This window comes from Delphinus delphis, chromosome 15 (genome assembly GCF_949987515.2).
Source record: "Delphinus delphis chromosome 15, mDelDel1.2, whole genome shotgun sequence".
Lineage (NCBI taxonomy): Eukaryota > Metazoa > Chordata > Mammalia > Artiodactyla > Delphinidae > Delphinus > Delphinus delphis.
The window spans coordinates 32,847,596-32,874,119 of record NC_082697.1 but is presented as its reverse complement, the minus strand read 5'-3'; the positions used below and the strand labels follow the sequence as shown (position 1 = coordinate 32,874,119).

Genomic DNA, 26,524 nt, shown 5'->3' with positions numbered 1-26,524 from the left:
ATAAATATAAAGGATACCGGAGGGAAAGGAGGCATAGATAATAATCAGTGGACGTAGACAATGAGTTTGTTTTGGGTGAGTCTGATATCTCTATCATTCCTGACATGATGTAATTCTATGAAGTATGTGTGGACTTTGGCAAAGGTGTATCCTCAGAACTCCCCTTTGGAAATTCTCAGCAAACCCTCATTCACCTTATTTGGGATATCCTGGCTGTAGATGAATATTCATTACTTTCATGGGGGATACAGTTTTTGGAAATATTTAAAACTAAATAAGGTGAGTTATGAGACTGTAATAATTTTTTTTATAAATTTATTTTATTTATTTTTGGCTGTGTTGGGTCTTCGTTGCTGCACGCGGGCTTTCTCTAGTTGCATTGAGTGGGGGCTGCTTTTCTGGTGTGTGGGTTTCTCACTGCGGTGGCTTCTCTTGTTGCAGAGCACGGGCTCTAGGCCCGCGGGCTTCAGTAGTTGTGGCTCGCAAGCTTTGTTTCTCTGCGGTATGTGGGATCTTCCTGGACCAGGGCTCAAACCCGTGTCTCCTGCATTGGCAGGCAGATTCTTAACCACTGTGCCACCAGGGAAGCCCCTAGAACAAGATTGTGATAAAATATTTTGGTGAATGCTCTAATAAATAAAAGTAATCCTGTTGATTGTTTTGTGTGCAAATCATAAACTCCTTCTAAAAGCAATTCCAGAACAAGAATTACAAATATATTTTCAACACTAAAAGCATCATTTGCAAAAGGATACCACCTACCAAGTAACTCTGCTCACGACCAACTCTTGCCAAAGAGTTTTTTAAATTACTCTCAGGAGTTGATGATCCAAATATCCTCTCAAGTAAAACAGGCAGTTATTTTCCATGTCCTCAGTACTCCTAAAAAAAAAGAAATTATCTCAGAGTTCTAATCCTGGGTTCTTTCTCAGGCTTACTTTATGAAGTTACTCTAGTTCCTCCAAGCGATAAAGCTGAAATAACAGCACATACCTCCCATCTAAAGGAGTGTGGTGAGCAAGAATTTGTCGTCAACTTCCTAGAATTTGGAGCATCTCTCATATGTTCCATAAATACTTGGCATAATTAACATTCACCAATAAACTGATTTTGTTGTTAATATACTCTTGAGGATTAATAATCATGTACTGGGCTTCCCTGGTGGCACAGTGGTTGAGAGTCCGCCTGCCGATGCATGGGACACGGGTTCGTGTCCTGGTCCGGGAAGATCCCACATGCCGCGGAGTGGCTGGGCCCGTGAGCCATGGCCGCTGAGCCTGCGTGTCCAGAGTCTGTGCTCCGCAACGGGAGAGGCCACAATAGTGAGAGGCCCGCGTACCACAAAAAAAAAAAAAAAAAAGAAAAAAGAACCATGTACTTATGATCTATATTCTTTTCAACAATAACAGAAAGCCATCACTGTTAAACTCTGTCTTTCAAACAAATACCTAATGTTCCTACTCTCTAAAATTACTATGACGTACACCTTCTTTTCTTCTTAACCCTCCTCAACACCTACCCTCCGCTGATGATTTGTAATGTAATGACCTGTACATTATTGGGCATAGTGAAATCATCAGAAGGGAACAGCCTCATCTTTTCACTCTGCACCCGTCCTCACAATGTCCTTCCCTCCTGCCCCAGAGAGAATAGTGCTCAGTCTCCAGCCTTTGAGTATTGTCCCCTCGTGACCTCTGAAGGACTTGTTGATTCCTGAAGTTTCCTCTTCTCTCTTCCACATCATTCACCTCTTTCCATCTCATGGTGCATTCCCATCCAGCCTGCAAACATGTTCTGTATCTGTAGGAGTTTAAAACATAGCTGCAAATTCTCTGACTGTCCTCCCATCAAGAGGTGGGGGCTATGTCCCCTCCCTTAAATCTGGGTGGGCTTCTGGCTGGATTGACCAATAGAATACAGCAGAAGTGATATTCTGTGATGCCTAACCGTCAGTCATAAAAGGCCATGTAACTTCTGTCTTGTCACAGGACACTTGGAGCCCTGAAACCACCATGCTAGAGACGCCACAGGAAGGCACTCCAGTCGACAGTCCCAGTGGAGCCCAGCCTTCCAGGCATGCTCACCAAGGTGCCAGACCTATGAGTGAAGCCATCCTGAACCCTCAAAACCAGCCCGTTCAACAGCTGAATACTACCAGTGACTCCAGTTGATGCAACGTGGAGCAAAAGAATCACCCAGCCAAGCTATCACCAAATTCCTGGCCCACAAAAATCATGGAAAAGAATATAATGACTATTGCTTTAAGCCACTAAGTTTTAGGGTACTTGTTAGGCAGCCATAGATAACTACAACAATATTTCCAACCTTAAAAAGTTTCGAACTTCACCTTATCCCATTTTTCTGCTCCTTCTCACAGCAAAATTTCTTCAAAGAGTTAAGAAGGCTAATACTTCCCCGTTTCTCACGTCCTTAACTCCTCCTTCTCTGGCTTCTGTCCCTTCCTCCTACCCCAAACTCTGCTCTCATCCAGGTCATAAGTGCCCTCCCCTTATTCGGTCTCTCAAAGCCTGGTTGGCTGTGCCCTCCTCACCGAAACTCTCATGATACAGAACTTTCCTGAGTTTTCTTCCCCCTCCCTTGCTGCTCCTTCTCAGCCAGCTAGGCTGACTCCTCCTCCTCGGCTCTACCCGCAGATGCTGGCTCAGCCCCCTCCTTTTCTCTCTCCACACTTTCCCTGGGAAGTCTCAACCAAGCTATTGGCTTTAAGTACCATCTATGTGGTGACGCCTCCCAAGTGTAGCTCTCCAGCTCCGACCTCCCCCCCAGAATTCCACAGTCTAGTTATTTCCTCAACATCTCCTCTGAAGTCCAGCAAACATCTCAAATTTAATATGGCCTGAACAGAGCCTGTGATTTTCCTACCCTGAATCTGTTGCTATCTGAGACTTCTCTTTCCCAGTAAATGGCATCTCAATCCATCCAGTCCACAGGCCCAAAAGCCTAGGGATCATCCTTCATACCTTCTTTTCTCTCCTCCCTCATGTATTAGTTTCCTATGGCTGCTATAACAAATTGCCACAACCTCAGTGACTTAAAACAACACATAACATTATTCAGCCATAAAAAGAAATGAGGGGCTTCCCTGGTGGCGCTGTGGTTGAGAGTCCGCCTGCCGAGGCAGGGGACACGGGTTCAAGCCCCGGTCCGGGAAGATCCCACATGCTGCGGAGCAGCTGGGCCCATGAGCCATGACCGCTGAGCCTGCGGGTCCGGAGCCTGTGCTCCGCAACGGGAGAGGCCACAACAGCGAGAGGCCCACGTACCGCAAAAAAAAAAAAAAAAAAGAAATGAAAACTTGATATATGTTACAACTCAGTGGACCTTGAAAACATTATGCTTAGTGAAATAAGCAGACATAGAAGGGTAAATATTATATGACTCCACTTATAGGAAGTATCTAGAATAGACAAATATAGAGACAGAAAGTAGAATAGAGGTTACCAGGAGTTGGGGATAGGGGGGAAGGAGGGGTTATTAATGGGTTCAGCGTTTTTATTGCAGATGATAAAGTCTTTAAGGCAAAAATAATGGTAATAGTTACACAACATTGTGAATGTGTTTAATGTCACTGGCTTGAACACTTAATGAATGGTTAAAATGTTAAATATTATGTTATGTATATTTTACCACAATAAAAACAACAACAGTAGCATAGACATGTATTCTCTTAAGAGTTCTTGAGGTGAGAATTCTGAAATCAGATTCACTGGGCCAGAATCAAAGTGTCAGCTGGACCACGCTCCCTCCAGAGGGTTTAAGGGTGATTCCACATCCTTGCCTTTTCCAGCCTCTAAAGCTGCATTCCTCACTCCAGCAGTCGAGCATCTTCCTTCAGTCTCCACTTTGCCTTCTTCTTCTCTGCAGTAGAATCTGCCTCTGCCTCCCTCTTCTAAAGATACTTGTGATTACATCCAGATAATCCACGATAATGTCCCCATCTCAAGATCATCAACTTAATCACACATGCAAAGTTCCTTTTGCTATATAAAGTAGCATCTACAGGTCCCAGGGATTAAGACATGGATATCTTCGGGGGCCATTATTTAGCCTACCATACCTCACTTTTAATCCATTGACAAATTCTGTGGATTCTACTTTCAAAACATATTTCAAATGTGTATACTTGTCTCATCTTTTATTGTCATCACTCTCAAGCCAATACCATCACCTCCCCCTTGGACACATTCAACAGCTTCCTAATATAACTCCCTAGCTTTGCTCTTGCCTACAACAGACATAGAAAAAGAGTGACCTTTTAACACACCAAGCAGGCCATGCACAACTTACTTGCAAGATAGCGTCCCTAAAAAAAAAAAAAAAAAAAAGATAGCATACCTGCCTCTGCCTCTGCTCCCCCACATTCCTCTAGACACAAAGATCTGCTTTCTGTGACTCAAACACAGCAGGCCCTTCCCTGCAGGCTCTTCGCTGCTGTTCCCTGGGACATTATTCCCATGCCCTTGGCATGACAGCTCCATCCCCCACTTGTGTCTCAGTTCAAATGAAGCAACCCCTCTTGATGACCATCTTCTCTCCTCCCCAATTCCATTACATCATATCAGCCTGCTTATTTCCTTTATAATTCTTACTGCAATCTGTAAGTCAGATTGTGAATTATTCATGTGTTTGCATGTTGTCTGTATTCCCCGACAGAATGAAAGCTTCTGAAAGAAGAAACTAAATCTGCTCCAACATTTAGAACACTGGTTAGTGCAGAGCAGAAGCTCAGTGTGTTGAATGAATTAATGAATGAATTAATGAATTAGTGAGTGAATGAATAAATGAGTAAATGAACTTGACACCATAATCAAGACCTGTATCAATGCGAATAGACAAGGATATGCTGCAGTAACAAGCAACCTAAAACTACAAGGTTTATTTCTCACACTATATATGCCTGTGTTCAGCCTCAGGGGAGTTCTGGTCTTCCTAGGGACCAGGCTGATGGAGCAGCCACTATCCCAAACAGTGCCAATTGCAAGAGGGGAAGAGAGATCCCTGAAGGGTCTCATATAGCAATTAAATGCATTGCCTGGAAGTGGCACACACCACTTCCTGTTACAACTCATTGGCTGGAACAAAACATGGAAACATGGTCCCACTCAACCACAAAGGGCCAGGAGTACAGTCTCACCAAGTGGCCAGAGGGAAAGAACCTGAAATATGCAGTAAATAGCACAAATGATGACCACAGGGTCTTTTACAAAATGGCCCAAGAAACCTTCCCATTCTCTCTCCCTCCACTCCTCCTCCATGGCTCCTGCAATCTTTGAATAAAGCTGTTATAAACATTCTTTTGGTGGATATATGCACTCATTTCTCTTGAGAAGAAACCCAAGAGTGCAATTGCTGGGTCACTAGGTAGATGTATGCTTGGCATTCATGGATGGATACTACCAGTTTTCCAAAGCAGTTGTACCCCCTGACACTCTCATCTGCAGAGTATAAGAGTTCTAGCTGCTCCACATCTTCCCCAAAACATGGCACTGTCAGTCTTTTTCATTTTGGCCATTCTGGTGGGTGCATATTAGTATCCTACTGTGGTTTAAATTTGCATTTCCATGGTGAGTATTGACATTGAGCACATGCTTGTATGTCTATTGGATGGCATGCATTCCTTCATCCCACAAAATGTTATCGAACGTCCACATTGCATGTGCATGTGGCTATAGCAATGGGAATAAATAACATTCAAGCTCCATGAAATTCCAAATCATTGCCTTTTTTGTGCAACTCAAACTGTTGATTTTGGAAGAATTTTATTCAACATATTAAAAATCTAAATAAATATACAGGCAAACCCTGACTGTTCTTCTATGTAAAATCCCAAATTAGGAAATATAACTGATCAGAAACATAAGCAGAGGACACAGTTAATAGACACTTATTCATTCAGCAAATATTTCTTAAGTACGTACTGTATGCAGGTACAGCCAGACCCTGGAAACAGCAGTGCATGGGCTAGACGCCCCCTGGGGCTAACAGAGCTCACAGTTCAGCCCTTTGTAACGCAACAGTGCACTCACACTGTGCGAGATTGTTTTCTGTCTTCTGCCCCTTCTAGACTGGGAACTGCTTGAGGACGGGGTCCCTCTTTTATATACTGAGAACCTGGGGCAGGTGCTGGCATGTTCTGAGGATACATGTGCTCAATTGCTAAGCCTGAACCAATTCATTTACTTAAAAATATGAGACAGATAGAAGTTTAAGGATACATTGTACCCAATAAAATATTAGCACTGTTAGGATGCGAACCCAGTATCCTGTCCCAATTTAAGGAAATTTTCACTTGTACGCTGCCTCTGGGCTGTGGTAAATTCGAGAATGTAGTTTATAAGAACAGCCTATATGCTATCTTATCTCCCTACAGCCACATGCAGAATAAAGTGGCATACTCTGACTTTTCAGTTTTAATATTTTCCACTACAGATTTTAACAAGACCCCAAATGGTATATATATATTTTTATTTCTAAGCATCCTACAAATCCTCATGCTAAAATTTTACTGCCACTGAGTGACGCCTCAATAGAAAAATAAATGAGTCTCAACCCGTTACTATTTCATTCCCTCAAGGTCATTTCCTCACAGGCAGATCGGCCACATCAGTGGAGCCCACTCAGATGTCTTGGGCCCCACCTCTGCTCTGCATACCATTCCATGAGAGCTGATGCCTGGAGACTTGACAACCTGGTACCATCTCCTCCCACAATCACCCTCCCATTCCTCCAGCTTATCTCTGGTGTCAGAGAAGAATGAGCCTTCAAGTTTGTACATTCCAGTTCCAGCACTTGGGGGAAGAACCCTCAGCACAGTTATCTGGCATCTGGACGGCAGAGCAGGGGAGCTGGCTGCCCAGTCACCTGTCATCTAGGCCAGGCCCCTCACCCCACTCAGGCTGCCAGAACTGTGAACCGAGCCAGACAGGACCCCCTTGGAAAGCACAAATTCTGGGTCTCTGGGGCAGCCTGTATTAGGGGTATTTATTTCTGGGGTTCTGGGGGTGGCATCAGGACAGCAGGTGTCAGAACCCCTAGAAACTCTGCCCGGTCACCTGATGAGTCAGATGTGTTTAGTCATGGGAAACTATGGGGAAAGACCCACAATGCTAATGCCAGGGCAGGTGAGACCCGGCTGACTGTGCAAATGAGCCCAGAGCCCAGAACAGAACAGTGAGAATTAGGTCACCCTTCCTTCTCACTGGACTATTCGGACACAACTATGTGACCCCAGACAAGCCAATTTCCCTCAGTGGTGCTCAGTTCTCTCCCTCTAAAATGGACAAGGAGGGGTGGAATCAGACAAGTTCTAAAGTCACGTCTAAGGCTAAGGACCCATGACTCTGATTTTGATCTAAATCCAGAAAAGAACTGTGGCCAGGTGTCTAATTACTGGCTCATTGTTTTTCTCCTGCAGGCTATGGGTTTACTAACACTCTAACCTTGTGATCTTCTTCCAAGAGGCCTTCCCCCCAAAGATCCATGGGAGTACTGGGAAAATGGATTGGAGACTTCTTTGTGACTCAGTTCTCTCCTTCCATTCCTACCCCCACCCGCACCCGCCATGCCCATTTCAACCCTTACCTGAGCCCTTCTCAAAGCTGGGATGCTGGCAGAACTTGGATGCAAATCTCAAGCACTTGCATTTAATGTTTGCTGTTTTGTGTCCTGCCCTATCCACTCCTGGGCACCTCGGAGGACATTCTAACTCACCATGTACTCTTTTCCCATCCATTTGTTGAATGTTTCTCCCAAGTGCCAGACTCTACTCTGAGCACCTGGGATGCCTAGAAGAACAATGTGGCCCGTTCTCAGGAAGTTGAGTTTAAATTGGGGAGGAGCCGCATCAGTCCAAGTGACAGCAGTTAACCCCAGGTCACCTGGGAGAGAACACCAAGTGAGGACCTGCCTGAGCGAAACCTTGAAGGTGCTACAGCAGATGCCCCCAGTGCCCACCCACCCCCTAGCCCTCCTTAGAGTCCTCAGGGCAAACCAGATGTGCCAGGCAGTTAGAGCCACAGGAAGAAGCCTTGAGCCAGCAAGCAGCAGAGACTAGCGGGTAAATACCCCACCACCTGGCCACGTGATGAAATAATCCCAAGGCGCCTGGCCACAGCCTCCCAGAGGATCCCAGGGGGACTGAGTGACCTGCTCATTAACACACCTGCAGTGCCTGCCCTTCCCGGGCTCCCTTCCTTACTCCCTCTCCATGTTTCTTAGGATGGTCTCTGGAATAAACTACATGGATTCATGTCTTTACATCAGGGCTGACTTTTGAGGGAAGCCACAGTAGGTCTGGAAGAGTGAGCTGGATTGGAGAGTAAGGTGTTCGGGGGGAGGGCACCCAGACAGAGGAGCTGCTTGGGAACAGCGCTGGAGGGTGGGACGAGGCATGGCATTCGGTATGGGGCAGCATGTGGAGGACACACTTGACCCCAGGACTCTGTTGTGGGACCTTAGCACCCTTGTCCAAAGGGGACAAACACTTCAGTCATCTTTTCCAGATGCGGCTGGAAGAGAAGCGGCTGGAGAAGACAGCCAGGGCTTTCCTGAGAGGTGCCCGGTGGCCCTGCCCAGCCATCTGCCTCAGTCCTGGGTCCACAGGGAACCAGGAAGTCGGCTCTGTTTCTTTGGAGAATGAGCTGCTCAGCTATGAAAGGAAATATCCCAACTGTCCTGGCTTCCTGAGTGATTTGGATCTATCTAAATATTTGGAAGAGTTTCTTTTGTGATTACAGGGATATTACAGCGTCAAATGCTGAGGCCTGTGGAAGGCAATAGAAAGCAGTGGGTAAGCCAGACAGACTAACTGGTAGTGTGCTCCAGAGCCTAGCCAGCCTCTGGGGGCCTCAGTTTCCTTACCTGTAGCATGGGAAAAATCGTACCTGGTGAGCATTCAATAAGATAATGCGTATGGCATTAGGCTCTGAGTATAGTAAGTGCTCGGTTTTAAAAGGTGGGAGGATGCTGGTAACAAGCAGAGTGCACCCCTGGGGCAAGGCCCACCTGCCACCTGGGTGAGATCACAAAGCAAACACTGCCGTGCAGGATCTGCCACCAGACTCCCCGGCTCTAAGGCCCAACTGGGCAGCCCCCTGAGAGGGTGTCTGCTTGGGTTGGGTATGACCAGAGCAACAGAGCAGTCCAAGGGCCGAGCTCAGACGTCGGGTCCGCCTGTCCAGGCCAGGCCCTTGCTGACACTGGTGAGCTAGCCAGCAAGCAGCAGGGACAAGAAGCTAGCTCAGAGGGCCTGGGGCTCTGGCAATGACGCTGGCCAGGTGATGACCTCAGCCAGGGCCTGTCCAGACCTCTTACCCCTCTAGTGTACAGAGGAGCACACTGACATCGCTCTCTGGTGTCCTCTTCATAGGCCTCCATGTTTTCTTGTTTTTGGCCATGCCATGAGGCACACAGTATCTTAGTTCCCCAACCAGGGATGGAACCCCTGCCCCCTGCATTGGGAGCGCCGAGTCCTAACCACTGGACCGCCAGGGGAAGTCCCTTTGTAGGCCTCCATGGAGAGCCACTTCCTCCTCAGTCTCAGTTCAAATGGGCATGTTTCAGTGGGTTCGGCTCCCTCTCATCTGGCACCCCTGCCTGAACACCCCAAACCTCTGCTGGCCTCAGGCTGTCAGTCACCTCCAGGGCAGTCCCAGCTGTTACACTCTGAGAGAAGCTGAGGCTTCAGTTGACCTCCTGGGGGCTCTTCTGCCCGTGAACCAAGTGAAGGCAGAGGTAAGGGCCTTACCTGAGGCCGCCCACTGACCCCCCACATTGGTCCTCTCACCTTCCCACCTTTCCCTGACTCCTGCATCCCTCTTGACCTCCCTGTTGTTTATGGCACAGCGTTTCTACCTCTGTGGCCTGCGCCTCAGGCTCCCTGGTAGCAAATGCACTGCCCCAAACAGGGCTGCACAGAACAGACCTCTCCCCACCCCCATGTGGGGCTGATGAAGGTATACTTCTGAGCAGCAAGGCCCGGGGCTAGCAATTAGGCTGAAAGGATATTTTTGAGGCTTTGGGTGGAGAAGGCCTCAAAAGAGATCCCCGGGGATTTGCAACTAACCAATTAAACATGCCAATTCCCAGAGGTCCTGGAGTTCCTCAGCGCTGCTCAGATAAGAACTGACAAGAGGAAGGATGAAGTTGTGGTCTCAGAGGTCTGTGTACACAATGCTGGGGATGATTAACCCCTGGCCTGGGGTGGGAGCTAGGATGTGCAGATCAAAGGCCCTCAGATGAATGAACAGTCTTGGAATTCTGGGGGAGAAAGGCACTGACTGCTCTAAACAAATGTGCTCTAAGCAAAGCACATTTAGCATCCCCAGGGTTTCAGGGAGACCTGGGGCTTTTGGTAACCGAGATGGATCACCCCAGCCACGGGGCAGGAATGATCTTTCTGCATTTCTGCCCTCTTTATTGATTCCCACCCCTTACGAGAGACAAACATCCACGCTGTCACTGAACTGAGTCCCAGAGAAACCAAACCCATCCTTCTTGGGGCTCCTGGATCCGGTCCATGCCTGCCTCTGCTCTCACATTCCACTGAGGACCCCCCACTCCTGCCGCTTTTTCCTTCCTATAGACTGGGGTACCTTCCACTTTTGGGGAAGGGGGCTTCCTCCTCATACCAGCTCACCATTCAGCCTCCAACCATCCCAGGAAATGGGAACCACCTGGCAGGAGGATCAGATTCCTGGGAAGTGATGGGGCTGACTCTGCCCCACTGCCCCCATTATCCCTCAGTGCTCACCTTGTCCCGGAAGAGCGGACTCCCTCCATCTCTCAGGCCTGGGAAAGGCAGCTGGCTGGCTGGCTTTCTGGCTGGAGAAAGGCCAGGTGAAGATGGGGGAGGGTTGGGGGGAGGTGCCATGCCCAGAAAGGGGCAGGGGCAGGCCCAGGAGACAGGCAGTGAGAGTTATTGGCTAAAGACCACAATATCTCAGTAGGGAAGGAGGGGCTGCAGGGGCTGGGGTATCTGAGGATCCCTGGGTGGGTGGGGCCAGGGCCAGGGGCGTCTGGGAAACAGACCTCCTTCTGAAATTCAAAGTTGAGCTGCTAAGCTACTGGCTCCTGGAATCTGTAAGACAAAACTGAAGACTGTAGACCGGCACCCAAGGCTGCCACACTCTGAAAGGACAGCTTCCAGGTGAGTATGACACACTGCTGGACACATGGACTCCTAGCCTCAGTTTCCAGGATCTTTTTCACTGCCTTGACCCCCCAGCTAGCAAGAGGGAGGCCCTTTCCCTGGAGCCAGGGTGGTTGCTCAGGGACTTAGCAGTCAGCAGAGAGAGCTGGAGCAGGAATGCACACCTGCAAAAATGAGGGGATGTCAAGCAGTGACCTCAAGGTCAGGACCTAGTTGGAAGTAGCTCTGACACATCCACAGCAGCCCGTGGCTGCCTGATCTATCCCTACCTGATCTCCCAGCTGCCCTGTGCAATCCTGGGCACTCCAGAAACTCCACTTCTAGCAGCCCTCAGTCATCCCTTCTGGGCAGGGCTGACCTCAGGAACCCTAGCTTTTGTTGGGACCAACATGGGATGAGGAAATACTTGACTCCAGGTTCCCAAGCCCCACAGTGGTCTGTGGGCTCCCTTCTTCCCTGAAGGCAACCCTGAGTGTCCTCCCAAGAAAGAGATCCCAGAATTTAAAGTGTGACTTGCAAACTAGTTTACAGGCAAACTGGACTCACCTGTGGCTCCGTAGTCTAAGGGGGAAAATTGGGGCAACTGAGTGTCGTTGGAACAAATAAAGTCTTCCTTAAGTCCCATGTTTATTATACCCCAGCAGAGCTCCCTCCAGACTGAGGCCATCCACTGGCGTGTTACTAATATACGTTTATGCAGCAGCGTCTGCACACCTGGGGAGAATTTGCAAAGAGAAAGGTCATGTTCCCTTCCCCCCAGAAACTCATGGGATGGGGACAAGCAAAGGGAGAGGGTTACTGGAAAGTTCAGGGGCAGATAAGGGAGGCCTTCCTCAAGAGGTCACCTGTGGATGGAAATCCTCGAGTGAATGAGAGGGAAAGGCAGAGCTAGGGGAAGGAAGGGCAGGAGGTGCCGCGGGGTACATGCGGGAGATGATGGGGCAAAGCAGGCAGGGACCAAGTCACCGCACATCTGGTGACGCGGGGAAACAGCTCTCGCCCTTCAGGGAACATCCAGGCTCTTCCTGGGGAAGAGGCGGCGGGGGGTGGGGGCGGCGCATTTGCCCCTTCGTTCGGCGTTTCCAATGCATTTAATGGGTTGGTCCGCTCTTCTGTCTGCAGCTAAGCGCCATGTGGTGGGATCTGCTGGTGCTGCTGCTGCTGCTGCCGTGGACGGCACCGCGCCCGAGCCGGGCGGGGCCACTCCAGAAGGCCCCAGTTTTCCAGCTCACTCACCAGGGCCCCTGGGGGAGCGGGGCCGGCAACGCCACGGTCTCGCCCTGCGAAGGGCTCCCCGCCGCGGGAGTCACGACCCTGACCCTCACGAACCGCAGCCTGGAGCGCCTGCCGGGCTGCCTGCCGCGCGCGCTGCACAGTCTCGACGGCAGCCACAACCTGCTGCGCGCCCTGAGCGCGCCCGAGCTCGGTCACCTGCCGCGGCTGCAGGTGCTGACGCTGCGCCACAACCGCATCGCCGCGCTGCGCTGGGGCCCCGGCGCGCCCGCGGGACTGCACACGCTCGACCTCAGCTACAACCTGCTGGAAGCCCTGCCGCCGTGCTCCGGGCCCGTGCTGCCCGGCCTCCGAACGCTGGCGCTGGCCGGGAACCCGCTGCGGGCGCTGCAGACCGGAGCCTTCGCCTGCTTCCCCGCGCTGCGCCTGCTCAACCTGTCCTGCACCGCGCTGGGCCGCGGCGACCACGCTGGCATCGCCGACGCTGCCTTCGCGGGGGCTGGTGGCGCGCCCCTGGCTGCGCTCGAGGTCCTGGATCTCAGCGGCACGTTCCTCCGGCGCGGTGAGTGCGGGCGCCGGGTGTCGAGCCCGAGGGGCTGGCGATCTGGGGAGAAAGGGCTGTGAACTTCCTCGAGGGGAGCTGCCCCTGGCGCCTGCTCACAAGACCACTCAAAAAGACCCGCCCCGAGCGGAGGGCACCCTGTTCGAAGCGCCGCACCAGGCTTCATTCCTTGAGTTCCAAGAGGTGGGGACTATTATCTCCGTTCTGCATGTGAGGGAACCAGGGCACAGAGAAAGAGGAATGGCTGGCCCGCAGACTCCCAGGTCATTAGCGGTGCCTCCACATCCGAATCCAAGCGTTCTGGGTCCAGAGCCCACACTTTTAGCCTCTCTGTTCTGCTCCCCAGCAGAGCTGGTCAATGCTTGTAGAATGGGGAGTGGATGCAGCGCTTTGGGGCTGATGAATGGAAGAACTTGGTACCAAACATTTAGTTAACGTGAAGCACCTGATGCTCAGAGGATGCATTCATTGATTTCTATTCAGTTGGCTAAAACTCTTTCTGTGAATGTTGAATCCTTCAATAAGACACAGGAGGGAGGTGAGAATACCTGTTTTCCTGTATTTGGCATGTTCTGACTCTGATTCACAAGGTTGGTGTTATTTTTAAAAAAACACTTCTCATCTACACAGTAAGTCCCCTACATACGAAGGAGTTCTGTTCCTAGAACATGCTCTTAAGTCCAATTTGTTGGTAAGCCCAACAAAGTCAGTCTAGGTACCCAACTAACACAATTGGCTATATAGTACTGTACTGTAATAGGTTTATAATACTTTTCACATAAATAATACATAAAACACAAAAAATAAAACATTTTTAATCTTACAGTACACTACCTTGAAAAGTACAGTAGTACAGTACAACAGCTGGCACACAGGGGCTGGCACCGAGTGAACAGGCAAGAAGAGTTACTGACTGGAGGAGGGAGAGGAGGTGGGAGATGGTAGAGCTGGAGAATCATCAGCAATAGGAGATGGAGGGTGAGCTGCAATTTCACTCACGCCTGACGTTGATGGCACAGGTTCTGGTTCCTTGCTGGATTCAATTCTATCTACCCTCTTAAAACAAAAATCCAGTGATATCTGGGTATTAGCTCTTTTTTCTTATCATAGATGACACGGTAGCACTGGATTGCATTCTGAATGGCTGCTGCAACCTTCATGTACTGTTCTGCATTCCAGTCCTGTGCCTCAAAAACTAACAGCGCCTCCTCAAATAGAACTAACTTACATGATTGGACATGCGAATGCATGTTCGCATCTTTGAAAGTTCACAACTTGAATGTTCGTATGTAGGGGACTTACTGTAATCACCTGTTCCACCACCGACAAGAAAACAAAGAACAGGAAACAGAAGAAGGGGCACCCTAGTAAATGGAGAACCCATGGGCCTCCTCCTACCTCACTCCTCCTCTCCTTCCTTACATTCCTCAAAGATTTCCCTTGCTCCTAGTAGCCATCAGAGTAAAGGCTGGGGTACTTCTGTGAGGGGTTTAACAAGAGGGTGGGGCAACAGTGGACTTGGAGACAGTGTCCTGGGGTCAAGCCCCACCCTGTCCCTTCCCCACTGTGTGGCCTTTCGCCAGGCATTGTCCTCTGGGGCCTCAGCCACCTGGGGCTGGAAAAGGAATAACTGGTCATCTCCGAGGGCCCTTCCAGCTGAAATGGCTCATGCTTCTGAGATTCCCAAAGCTGCCCACTGTACCCATGCTCTGCAATGACCTTCACCGCTCACCTTGTCACTCTCATTGTTTCCTTAATCCTGTGCCGGCCTCCTGGGTTTATGCCTTCCCAGGTAGTGGGCAGTTTCCCCTCTGTGTTTCAGTTCAGTCAGGATGGATCAGAGACCTGCCGAAGCTCACGTCCCTCTACCTAAGGAAGATGCCCAGGCTGAACAGCCTGGAGGGGGACATTTTCAAGGTGACCCCTGACCTGCAGCAGCTGGATTGTCAAGATTCACCAGCACTTACCTCTGTCCATACACACATCTTTCAAGACACGCCTCTCCTACAGGTCCTTCATTTCCAGAAGTAAGTGTTCCTGAAGCACGTGACTGATTTTTGCCCATTACACTAAGTTGAATAGGCATAACTATTTTATAAGATAAACCAGACCTTACTTTGCCTTCCACTGCTCCTTCAACGCCTCGCTGGGGTCTTGTTCCTCCGCATCCTTCAGGTGATATGGTGGGCACATCCTAGAGAGTCCATCCAGCCTAAAAATCAAGCAAATCAGTCCTGTCCAGAGTAATGTTAAAACTTCAAACTCTCATGCATGTTAAGTTTCCTTTAAGCCCAGGATGAGAAACTTGCAGTGAGAAGAGGAGTTGAGGGCATCAGGGTCTTCTCTATTTCTCCAACCACCTGCTTCCCCATGTGTTTATGCAAGTCAGCAGCCCCTTCCAGGGCTTGAGCAGGTCCTACTTGCATTGGGACCTGGGGATGGTGCCGTCTGGCCCAGTGGATGTCCCAAGTGTCTATATCCACCCTCCTTCCCAAGAGCAACTACTGTTCTGACTTCTAGCAGGAAGGGCAATGTCCCTTTGAAGATGATCCTAGGCCACCTCCTTTCCTGTGGGCCCACAACTGGGCCCTGGGAAGCAAGCACTGTTGCCCCACCATCACTCTCAATGTAGCTACTTCTCTTTTTTCTCTGCTAGCTCCAGAGTACTCACTTTGGGGCTTATCACAAGGGAAAAGGACATAGAACATGCAGAGCACTTAGCTCAGTGCCTGGCACATTGTGTGTGCTCTATAACATTAGCTAAGATCATCATGGTGGTTGTGATGAAGGTGATATAATGATGACAGTGATGGTGGTAATGGTAACTCTGATGATGGTGAACTGGTGATAGGATGGTAATGGTGATGACGATGGTGGCAGTGGTGATGATGTGGATGAGAGTGATATCATCTCTGGCTCAGACTCCTCTTTTGAGCTTCAGACTGATGCAGCATTATTTAAGGTTATCAGATACGGAACCAAACTGCCTGGGCTCAATCCTGACTTCACCCACCACTTACTAGCTTTGTGAGTTGCGGCAAGTTACCTAATGCTTCTGTGGCTCAGTTTCCTCATCTGTGAAATGGGGATAATGATCAAATCCTCCCCCACTGCATTGTTGTGAGAGGAAATGTTTTGATATGTGCCTATAACAGCACCTGGCACAGAACAGGAGGTTTGTATTATTACTACTGGGCATATCCACTGGATGTCTCATAGGTCTTTCAGGATCTAGCACACAACTAGATACATGAGCCTGGAAATCATGGAAGGCCTGGGCTGGAGATCCCTAACTGAGCACCTTCAGCACAGAGATGGTGGAGGAGGCATCAGGTGATGACGGTGGCTGCTGATGGGGATAGTGGTGAAGGCACCAGTAACAATGATGCTGTTGAGGGCGATGGTGGTGTTGATGATGACAGCATGGCCCTTGCTTTCAGGGAGTGCACAGTTCTGTAGGCAGCGGACATCTGCCAATTGTCATGATATGCTGGGATCAGTAACAGAGGCACACACCATGTACCGTGCTATAAGGCAAGTGGGGTTAACGATCAGCTCCAGCAGACTGGAAAAACATAATTGATCCATATCTTCAACGGTGAGTCCAAACTCACCAGGTGGAAAAGGCAACCTAGACCCCAAGAAAAGCAGGCATACCTGGGTCAGAATTGGTGGCTGCTTCCTCTCCCTACGCTTCTCAGTTCGCTGCAATCTGACCACCCACTTCAGCTTCATGATTGAATGGGACCAGTGGCATTTCAGCTTCTACATCCAGTGGACACTTCTCTATCCATTGAGCCCCTTGTTGAGTCTTTCCCCCTCTTGACACGCTCTCCTTGTCCTCAGGATGTTGCCCTGGTGCTTCTCCATCCTTTCTGGATAGGCCTTCTTAAGGTCATTGGCTATTTCCACTTCTTACAACTTTTTGGCATGTCATTTCTCACCCTACATGCTTCCTCTAGCATTGTCCCCACCCCCTTGTCTGATGCCGTAGGATTTGGCAAAATGTGGGGTGTTGGTGACATTCGTTCTCAGTGGAGCCAGATGGGAATGGGTTGAAGAGTCAGTGCAGGTGTAGATGGATCTTAAGGTTGGCTCCCCAGTTACCAGGTCCAGTCTGGTCTCCATTCCCAATAGCTCCTGTGCCAGCCCTTCCTACCTGCCCTGCAGGGCAGCTGGATATCAAGTTCTCCTCATTCCCTACCCCAATAACCGAGAGCCTTCTAATCGGTGACTCCACCTTCAGAGGCCCACATGTTAGTGCAGGAAGTTTCAAACGTTTCTGTGCCGTGGACTCCTGTGGCATTCTGTGAAGCCTATGGGCCAGAAGAATGTTCTGATATACATAAAGTAGGGTATGTACGTAGGATTCCAAAGAAACCAATTATAGTTAACAAAATATTTTTAAATGTGTGTTTTAGGAATATATGTGTGTGGGGTGTGCTTCTTTATTTAACACCATAAATAACAAAATCCAGCAGCACGTCCAATAACTTCCATAATTTTGATGATTATAAATGACAGAAAACTACTGAAAAGTGATATGGAAATATCTGTGATTTGTTGGTGATTCACCTGTGATTTGCTGCCTTCTTTTGCCACTGTAGCAAATGGTAAATTTCAGTTAGAGGTTTGTGAAAGTAAAGAAGTAATATTCTCCATCCAAGTTCACAGACCCTGTCTCCAAGGACTTCAGGTTAAGAACCCTTGTAACCCAGTCACCATATTCAGCCAAGAGGTCTGTCTAAATTGTAATCTGATTGAGTCTTAAGCCAAATGAAAACCTTTCCATGCTTTCCGTGGCTGGAGGGAAAGGTTTAACTCTCTGGCTGGCTCAGCCCAGGCCCCCACTGTACCCCACTGTGCTCCAGCTGGGGGAGGAGCCACTCCCAGAAGGCTGGGAGCTCTCAAGCCTCTGAAGCTCATTAAATGCCCGCTCCCCTGCTGGACCTTCTTCCCTTCTCAGCCCACCTTGCTTCTGGCTCTCCTTAGCTCACCCACAGCCTCCCCTGAGAGGCTATCTGTGATAGATGCTGGGGGACGTGTGCGTGCCCTGGCACAGCCAGCACCCTCTGAAGAGGGGGTGGCACCCTCCTGGCTGCTCTGCCAACCCAGCATGCCCAACGCCATCCATAGTCCTCTCCGACAACACTACATGCAGGAGGGAGACGCCTTTGGCAATATAGCAGCAAAAAAAGAGAAAAGGGATTGTTTAGAGGGCAAGGGGAAACTTCTTCCACACTAGGGCTCTGTCAGTTCAGATGCAGAGAACACCTAGGTGCCATCATGCCTCAGGACATGATGCAGGGTCTCCCTCAGCATGCGGATGGCAAATGCAGCTTGTCTTTATCATATGCAGGTTGCACTGGATGGCAGAAAGGGCTGTCAGTTAAGGAAAAGACTCCTTTTCCTTATTTATAAAATGAGTGAAATATTGGGAATTCCCTGGTTGTCCAGTGGTTAGGAGTTGGCGCTCTCACTGCCGGGGCCCAGGTTCAATTCCTGGTCAGGGAGCTAAGATCCTGCAAGTGCAGCCAAAAAAAAAAAGAGTGAAATATTATCTACCTCATGATCAATGAGATAATGTTACCTGAACCACTAAGCAATGTTACTTCCCCCAAAATATGGTAATCCTTTTCCTTTCCCCTTCAGGCAAAAAGAAAAATATTTCTTTTGAAAGATGAAGTGCTAAGTAAACTCCCATCCTAAGATTTCTACTCTATCTCTGTGAATCCTGCTAAAAGCAAGCATTTGCATATATATATATATACACATATATGTGGGCACAGCTTAAGTTTCAATATAAATGGCACACACATATATTCAGTGCTCCACAGGGGACAACTGTCAGGTGCCCACTGGCCAGGAGTGTTAGAGCAGATCTGGGTGGTAGGTCCTTCCTTGCCCAGAACATCTGCATCTCCCCCAGAGCAGGAGGAGAAGGTGGATGTTTCCCAGGCAGATGGAGAAAAGCCAGCCTTTGATCAGAAGAGGCCTGTAGATAGAGTGTAACTCCTGTTGCTCATGATGCTCAGATTATAACTGAGAACATGTACAAGAGGCCAGGAGACTCCAGGAGTTGATACAGTTGAGGCCAAACGCTCAGTGAGGCTCTGGGCAGAAAACGCAGAAAACCAGGAGAGGATCTGCCACTGCTAGGTGTGGTACATTGTTTGCAAAAATGGCCCTGATAATTCCTCCCATCCCTGTAGACACACCCCTTTGCAATGTACTTTACAGCTCCTCCCATCAGGAAGTAGAGTCTGTTCTCCACCCCTTGAAGCTGGGCGTGGCCATGTGACTTCTTTAGGCCAGAGGGACATTAGCAAATGTTATACAAGCAGAGACAAAAGCAGATGAGCAAGTTGGGGCTCACCCTCTCTTGCTGGTGGGGACTGGTCCACCACCATGTGCACAAGCCTGAGCTAGCCTCCTGGGTGATGAGAGACACATGGAGAGTGGTCCCAGTAAACCCAGCTGAGGCTCCATATATGGGAGGCCATCCTAGATCTTTCGGGCCCAGCTGAGCTGGCCCAGACCATAAAAATCACTGAGTCAACCCACAGAATCATGAAAAAGAATAAATATTTATTATTTTAAGCTAAGTTAGCAAGCGCTAACTGATACACTTCAGTGAGGCATCTTCCAAAGGACTGGTGTTGAGTGCCATCAGATGCAGTTCAACTGCAATAGTATACGTTCAAGAGTGTTCTCACTGGGCTTCCCTGGTGGGGCAGTGGGTGAGAGTCCGCCTGCCGATGCAGGGGACACGGGTTTGTGCCCTGGTCCGGGAAGATCCCACATGCCACAGAGCGGCTGGGCCCGTGAGCCATGGCCGCTGAGCCTGCGCGTCTGGAGCCCGTGCTCCGCAACGGGAGAGGCCACAACAGTGAAAGGCCCTCGTACCACACACACACAAAAAAAGTGCTCTCACTAATTAAGAACTTGTGACTGGTCTATGATAACAATATCTTACTTTTTAAAAAAATATATATTTTATTTTATTACTTATTTATTTTGGCTGTGTTGGGTCTTTGTTGCTGTGGGCGGGCTTTCTCTAGTTGCGGCCAGCAGGGCTGCTCTTCCTTGCAGTGTGTGGGCTTCTCATTGTGGTGGCTTCTCTTGTTGTGGAGCACGGGCTCTAGAGCACAGGCTCAGTAGTTGTGGCGCACGGGCTTAGTTACTCTGCAGCATGTGGGATCTCCCTGGACCAGGGCTCAAACCAGTGTCCCCTGCATTGGCAGGCAGATTCTTAACCACTGTGCCACCAGGGAAGCCCAACAATATCTTACTTGTGTAGAGATTTATATTTATAAACACTTTCATCATCACAGACTCTTTTTGATATAACCAGCAGGGAGGATTGTCTCCATTTGTTATGAGGGGTGATACCTACGGATGAAAAAAAAAAAAAAATCCAAGGTTATTAAGAGTTTGCTCAAAGCAATATCATCTAGCACCTAACAGAATGGATTTCCCATAACACCACCGTGGCTCTCTGGGTATAGTTTTGACCTGATTGTAAAAGACTGACTTAATAGATTTTTGTGCATTTCAGCTGCAACTTGAGTTCCTTCCCTCCTTGGAACCTGCATTCCTCCCAGGTCCTGTCCATCAACCTCTTTGGTAATCCCCTCACTTGCAGCTGTGAGTTGTCCTGGCTCCTCATGGATGCAAAGAGGATTGTCCTAAGCAGGTAACACATTTACAAAGCAGATGACTGAGGGGTGAGGGCCTGCCCTCCGGAGCTGAAGTTCTCACAGCTCATATCTTGCTCACGTAACCATGCTGGACAGGTTGGCAGTGCTGGGTGGGGCAGCCATTCCCCGCGTAGTCACACTCAAGAACCCAGGACATAGAGGCTCTACTTCCCTTCCAGTCAGCCAGAGGGGCAGAGAGCGTGGAGGACCCCCGACTCAGGAGGTTTTAATGGGCCAGGCCAGGAGGTGGAGCTCACTACCGTCACTCACATCCCATTGGCCAGATGTCACTTAGCAGGTCACGCCTACTACAAGGGAGGCTGGGAAATGTAGTCTAGCTGTGTGCCCGCTAGGAAAAGCAAGTAGGAGAAGTAAAGAGCTAGCTTGTCTCTGCTAAAGCGGAGTTATCATTGCTTATTTTACAAACGAGCGAATTGGGGCCCAAGGAAGAGAGGTACTTGCTTAGATTCACGTAGCCGCTGGGTGGAGGAGGCAGGATCTATACCGTCTTCCAAAACTGTGCTCTTAACCACTGGGCCCCACTGAGTCCCCAAAACGGGGCCTGGCCTCTAAGTCCAAGGCCAGTGGGCTTATAGAGCTCTCTTGTGAGACAGGAGAAAAAGAATTCCTATGGAGACTTCCCATTGGCTGCTGGCTGGAAGAGTTGTTTTGCAATGGGGAGCCATGCCCAGGCTGGCCACCAGGAGAGGATGGGGGCTAGGGACACCTCTGGTCTTGAGCACCCTCAAACCACCTCCACCAGCTAATCTGTTCTCCCTGCAGCTCACTTTGAGAGCCCTGTCCTGTGGGGTTCTTTTCTCACCTCTCACACAAGCCTGGATATCAAGTGGGGCTCAGTCTGCCCCCCTGACCCCTTCATGTTGCCTCTGGCACCCAGGCCCTTTGCAGTGAAGGGTCTTGCTCTGGTATGAATGAAAAGGTTGAGAGTACTTACTACTGTTGATTCTGGCTGTTACTTAACCTCTTTGTGTTTCTACCTCCTCATCTGTAAAATGGGGATAATATTGCCTACCTCATGAGGTAGTGCAGACTAGATTGGTTTATACAGTGAAGTGTTAGCAATAGTCCCTAGCATGCAGCAAGCACTCAAAAAATGTTAGCTAGTATGAGTATTGTTACTAGTACTCACCACTAGGAAGCAGACAGGTGAGAATAAAATGGCAGACCACACTTAGAGCATCTGGACTGCCCTTCACCGGGCTCACCCTGGGTTTTGGCTCTGCATTTACTAGCCACGCTATCTTGGGCAGTTAGTCCCTCTTTCTGAGTTCCCATTTTCTTCTCTGCACAATGGGAGTGATGAGGGGAGCCTCCTACACAGGTTGCCCTGAAGGTCACTGGCGTGACCCACGTTGCATGTGTACCACATGGTACCTGTCAGATGAGTCACAAGGCTTAGGAGAGGGATTATCTGCACTGAGGACTCAAAGCCCAGCACAGAAGCAGCCCTGATGCCAAATACCTTCTAACCAATTGGCCTCCCCTCTAGGGCAGCAGACACTGTGTGCACACCAGCTGCAGGATCCAGTGGCACCTTCTCAGCCCCTCTTTTGCTGTCCCAGCTGCCAAGTGTGTGCCATTCGGACCAAAACACCACCTTCCTTGATTCCAACCCACCCTCCTCAGTCTTCTCCACCCACACACCATCTACACAGGGTCCCTCCACCCTGCGGAGAACAGTCCCCTCTACCCAATGTGCAGGAGGCCGACAGAGTGTCACCAAGGTGCCCTCCCTCCCTGTGGATTCCCCCACACAAGCGGCGGGGCCACGGCACAGCCTTGCCGAGGACGGGGCCGTTCCCTCCACTACTGTCTCTCCAGCAAGTTCCAGCAACTCTGGCAACCCACCTAGGGCTGCGAGCACAGCCGGGACAGAGCACCAAGAAGAACATGCTGCTCAGCTTGTCCTGGAACCTACTATCTCAGCTGCCTCCACCCCATGGGCCAGCAAACACCCTGGTCTCTCCCCTATCTCCCGGAACCCAGGGAGCACGCCTCAGCCCGCCCGGGGGACACGGGCCAACCCGCGGGCTCCCCACCCGCCTCCTTCCGAGGGCGGGATTCCGGTCCTGCTGCTGGACGACTCCAGTGAGGAGGAGGAAGAGAGCGGGAAGGAGGAGGTGGGGGCGCCGGCCCGGGATGAGCCCTGCGATTACCACCCCTGCAGGCACCTCCAGACGCCGTGCGCAGAGCTGCAGCGGCGCTGGCGGTGCCGGTGCCCCGGCCTCAGCGGGGAAGACACCCTCCCGGACCCCCCCAAGCTGCAGGCGGTGGCCGAGACCACTGACACGTCGGCGCTAGTGCGCTGGTGCGCCCCCAACTCGGTGGTGCGCGCCTACCAGATTCGCTACGCGCCCGAGGGCCGGCCAGGGAACCAGTCGGTGGTGGGGGACGTCTGCGCCACCGCGCGCCAGCACGCCCTGCACGGGCTGTCGCCGGCCACCGCCTATCGCGTGTGCGTCCTGGCGGCCAACGGCGCGGGCCTGAGCCGGCGCGGGGCGTGCGCCGCCTTCAGCACCGGGCGCAGCCCAGCGCTCCTCGTGGCCGGGCTGGGTGCCGCGGGCGGCCTGCTGCTAGTCAGCACCGCGCTGCTGGCCGCCGGCCTCTGCCGCCGGGGCCGGACGCCACGCTCCCCGAACCGCCGTACGCAGCTGCTGGCCTACCGCAACCCCGCCTTCGCCGCCGAACCCGCGCCGCCGACCCCGGCCTCGCTCCCGCGGGCGCGCGATCGCTGAGCACCCGCCGCGTGCGCGAGGAGAAGGCGGTACCCGGTCCCGAACGGCCGGTCGGCCCCGAGCGTCTCTCCCTCGGGCGAGGCCCGCGCTCCTCAGGCACACGTGGCACTCCCCGCGCTGAGTTCCTCATTCCCGGGAACCTCTCTGCCTTCCCTTCCTGCTGCTTCTCTCTGTTCCGAGAAACGTGATGGTTCATGCTGCCGGGCATCCCTGTGTGTGGTTTTATTGGGGTTTTTCAGCAGTCAGTGCCCCTCAACGTCCGGTAGAATAATTAGAATTGTGTGTGGAAGTAGGAAGAGAGAAAACAAATGGCGCAATGCGGCCGCTTTTCTCATATTGGAAGCGACATCCTCAGGTCATTTCAGAGAAGTTCCCTCATGGTCAAGCTCTGGTAAGGGTTCTGTTACTAAAGGGAACGACTCCAGTGGATTCTCAACCTGAGAACCGGTTATGTTCCCTGAGGCTTTGCGGGTTCATTAGTTCATTTCAGGGTACAGTAGCAGGTGTGCTTCTAGCTTTAAACTGCAGTCTTTAGGGAACATCTGTGAAACACGGGGAAGGCTGTCCTTTCAAACTCGGTTTTTGCTGCATTTCACCTATGTGAACTCCTTTTTTAAGGAAGCATAATAATTAATAATCTCACTTTCAGGAAACTTTTTTTTTTTTCCGGTACGCAGGCCTCTCACTGTTGTGGCCTCTCCAGTTGCGGAGCACCGGCTCTGGACGCGCAGGCTCAGCGGCCATGGCTCACGGGCCCAGCCGCTCCGCGGCATGTGGGATCTTCCCGGACCAGGGCACGAACCCGCGTCCCCTGCATCGGCAGGCGGACTCTCAACCACTGCGCCACCAGGGAGGCCCCAGGAAACTTTTTTTTTTAAGAGAGAGAAGAAATAAAAGGAAAACCTCAAGGCTCTGGCAAGAGGCCAAAGCATTTCTCTGCTCAAATTGCATCAAACAAACCTTTTTTGTATGATTCGTATCTGACTGTGGGCTATGTCTCACTACACCTTTTTTTTACTTCTATACAAACTTAGGGGGGAAAGTGACTTTATTAAATTAAAATGGGGGTCATATACCTAGATTTTAATTTTCTACGTTAGCATTTATGTAAGTTTCCTGTGGCCACCGTAACAGGTTACCACGAACTGGGTGGCTTAAAACAACATAAGTTAATTCTCCTACTGGTCAGGCCAGAAATCCGCAGTCAAGGTTATTAGCAGGGTTGGTTCCTTCTGGAGACTGAGGGAGAACTATTCCACGCCGGCCCCCCTCCCCCCACTGCCCCCACCCCTCCACCCGTGTCTGGTGGAAGCCAGCAATCCTTGGGTTCCTGGGCTTACAGGTGCATCACTCATCCATGCCTCCTTGTCTTGTGACAGTCTCTGTCTCATGTGTCTAAACACCTCCCCCCTTTTTCCATTCTTTTCTCCAGGCTTACTGATATATAATTGACATATAACATTGTTTAAGGTATACAATGCAATGATTTGATACTCCTATATATCGAGAAATAATTAAAATAAGGTTAGTGAACACGTCTGTCACCTCATATAGTTATCTTGTGTGTGTATATGAGTGTATGTGTGGTGAGAACTTTTAAGATCTTAGCTACTTTCTAATAGTACGGTATTGTTAACTGTAGTTATCATGAACTTGTAACTGGAAGTTTGTACCATTTGACCACCTTCACCCATTCCCCACCCCACCCCCTACCCTTAGGGACCACCAATCAACTCTGAGTTGCTTTTTTTAGATTTCACACATGAGATCCTACTGAATTTGTCTTTCTCTTTTTTCCGTTAGTATAATGCCCTCAGGGTCCATCCATGTTGTTCCAAATTGCAAGATCTCTTTCTTTTTTATGGTTGAATAATATTCCATTGTATATTTATTTTTTCTTTATCCATTCATCCAGTGACACTTAGGTTGTTTCCATGTCTTGATTACTGTAAATAATGCTACGATGAACATGGAGGTGAAAATATCTCTTCAAGATAATGATCTTATTTCCTTTGGATATGTACCCAGAAGTCAAATTTCCCTCTTCATATAAGGACACTAGGCAGTGGCTTAAGGCTCACCCAAATCCAGTATGACCATCCTAACTTGATTACGTCTGCAAAGACCCTATATCCAAATAAGGTCACATTCACAGGTATTGGGGTTAGAACTTGAACAATATCTTTGAAGCACAATTCAACCCACAACAGCATTTTACTTCTATTCCAAGAAAAAAAATCAAGTTTGATTCCCATGTATCTTTTGTTTCCATGACATGCTGCAGCACAAAAACCATGCTGCAGAAACTAAGCATATCCAAGTTTGACCTGAATAACTGAACTGTATTTCTAGGTGAAGTTTTGAAAAGGCTTCCCAAAATTCTGAGGTGGATCCCTAGTTTCATCAAATATGTAACCAAGAGAAATAAGACTGATTTAAAAGATACCTACCAGCTCCAAATTTAAAATTGCAAGGCAGAAGTCCTAAACATAAAAGCCCTCAGGAATGTAGTTATATTATCCTAATGCCTTTTTTAGTTTAATATCAAGATTGAGGGACCTTCCCTTGTGGTCCAGTGGTTAAGACTCCACACTCCCAAAGCAGGGGGCCCAGGTTCGATCCCTGGTCGGCGAACTATGATCCCACATACCGCAACTAAGCCCGCATGCCGCAACTTCTGAGCCCATGCGCTCTAGTTGCCTGAGTACTACAACTAGAGAAGCCTGCGAGCCGCATCCAGAGAGCCTGTGCAGCGCAAGGAAGACCGAAAACAGAATTAATTAATTAATTAATTTAAACAATATTCCTTAAAAAAAAATGATTGAGTCTGTTATGTGGAGGCATCAAAATGAATTTGTCTTGCTTGGAGTCTGTATGCATGAATATACACTCAAACATACCTAATACAATTTCAAAGTTTTATAGACCAGCAGAATTTATGTCTTATAGCAATTCAGTATCCAAAAACATACAGGTTGATGTGGAAAAAGTCTATTAACCAGAACCAGATTAAGACTTTGATACTAAAGAGACTAGGGACCCAACCCGTAAGTCACTCCAAATAGTATCAACACTAGACCATAAATAAGCATAACAAGACACA

General features: G+C 49.7%; 1 protein-coding gene across 1 annotated transcript; it reads left to right on the top strand.

The window, feature by feature from the left end:
- Window positions 1-12,301: 12,301 nt before the first annotated feature.
- Window positions 12,302-26,043, top strand: LRRN4 (leucine rich repeat neuronal 4). The gene is made up of 5 exons (XM_060030975.1): window positions 12,302-12,965; window positions 14,788-14,992; window positions 20,524-20,661; window positions 22,176-23,364; window positions 25,453-26,043. Exons 1-5 carry the CDS (start codon window positions 12,302-12,304, stop codon window positions 25,594-25,596), a joined length of 2,340 nt encoding a protein of 779 aa, XP_059886958.1. The 3' UTR covers window positions 25,597-26,043.
- The last annotated feature ends 481 nt before the right edge of the window (window positions 26,044-26,524 follow it).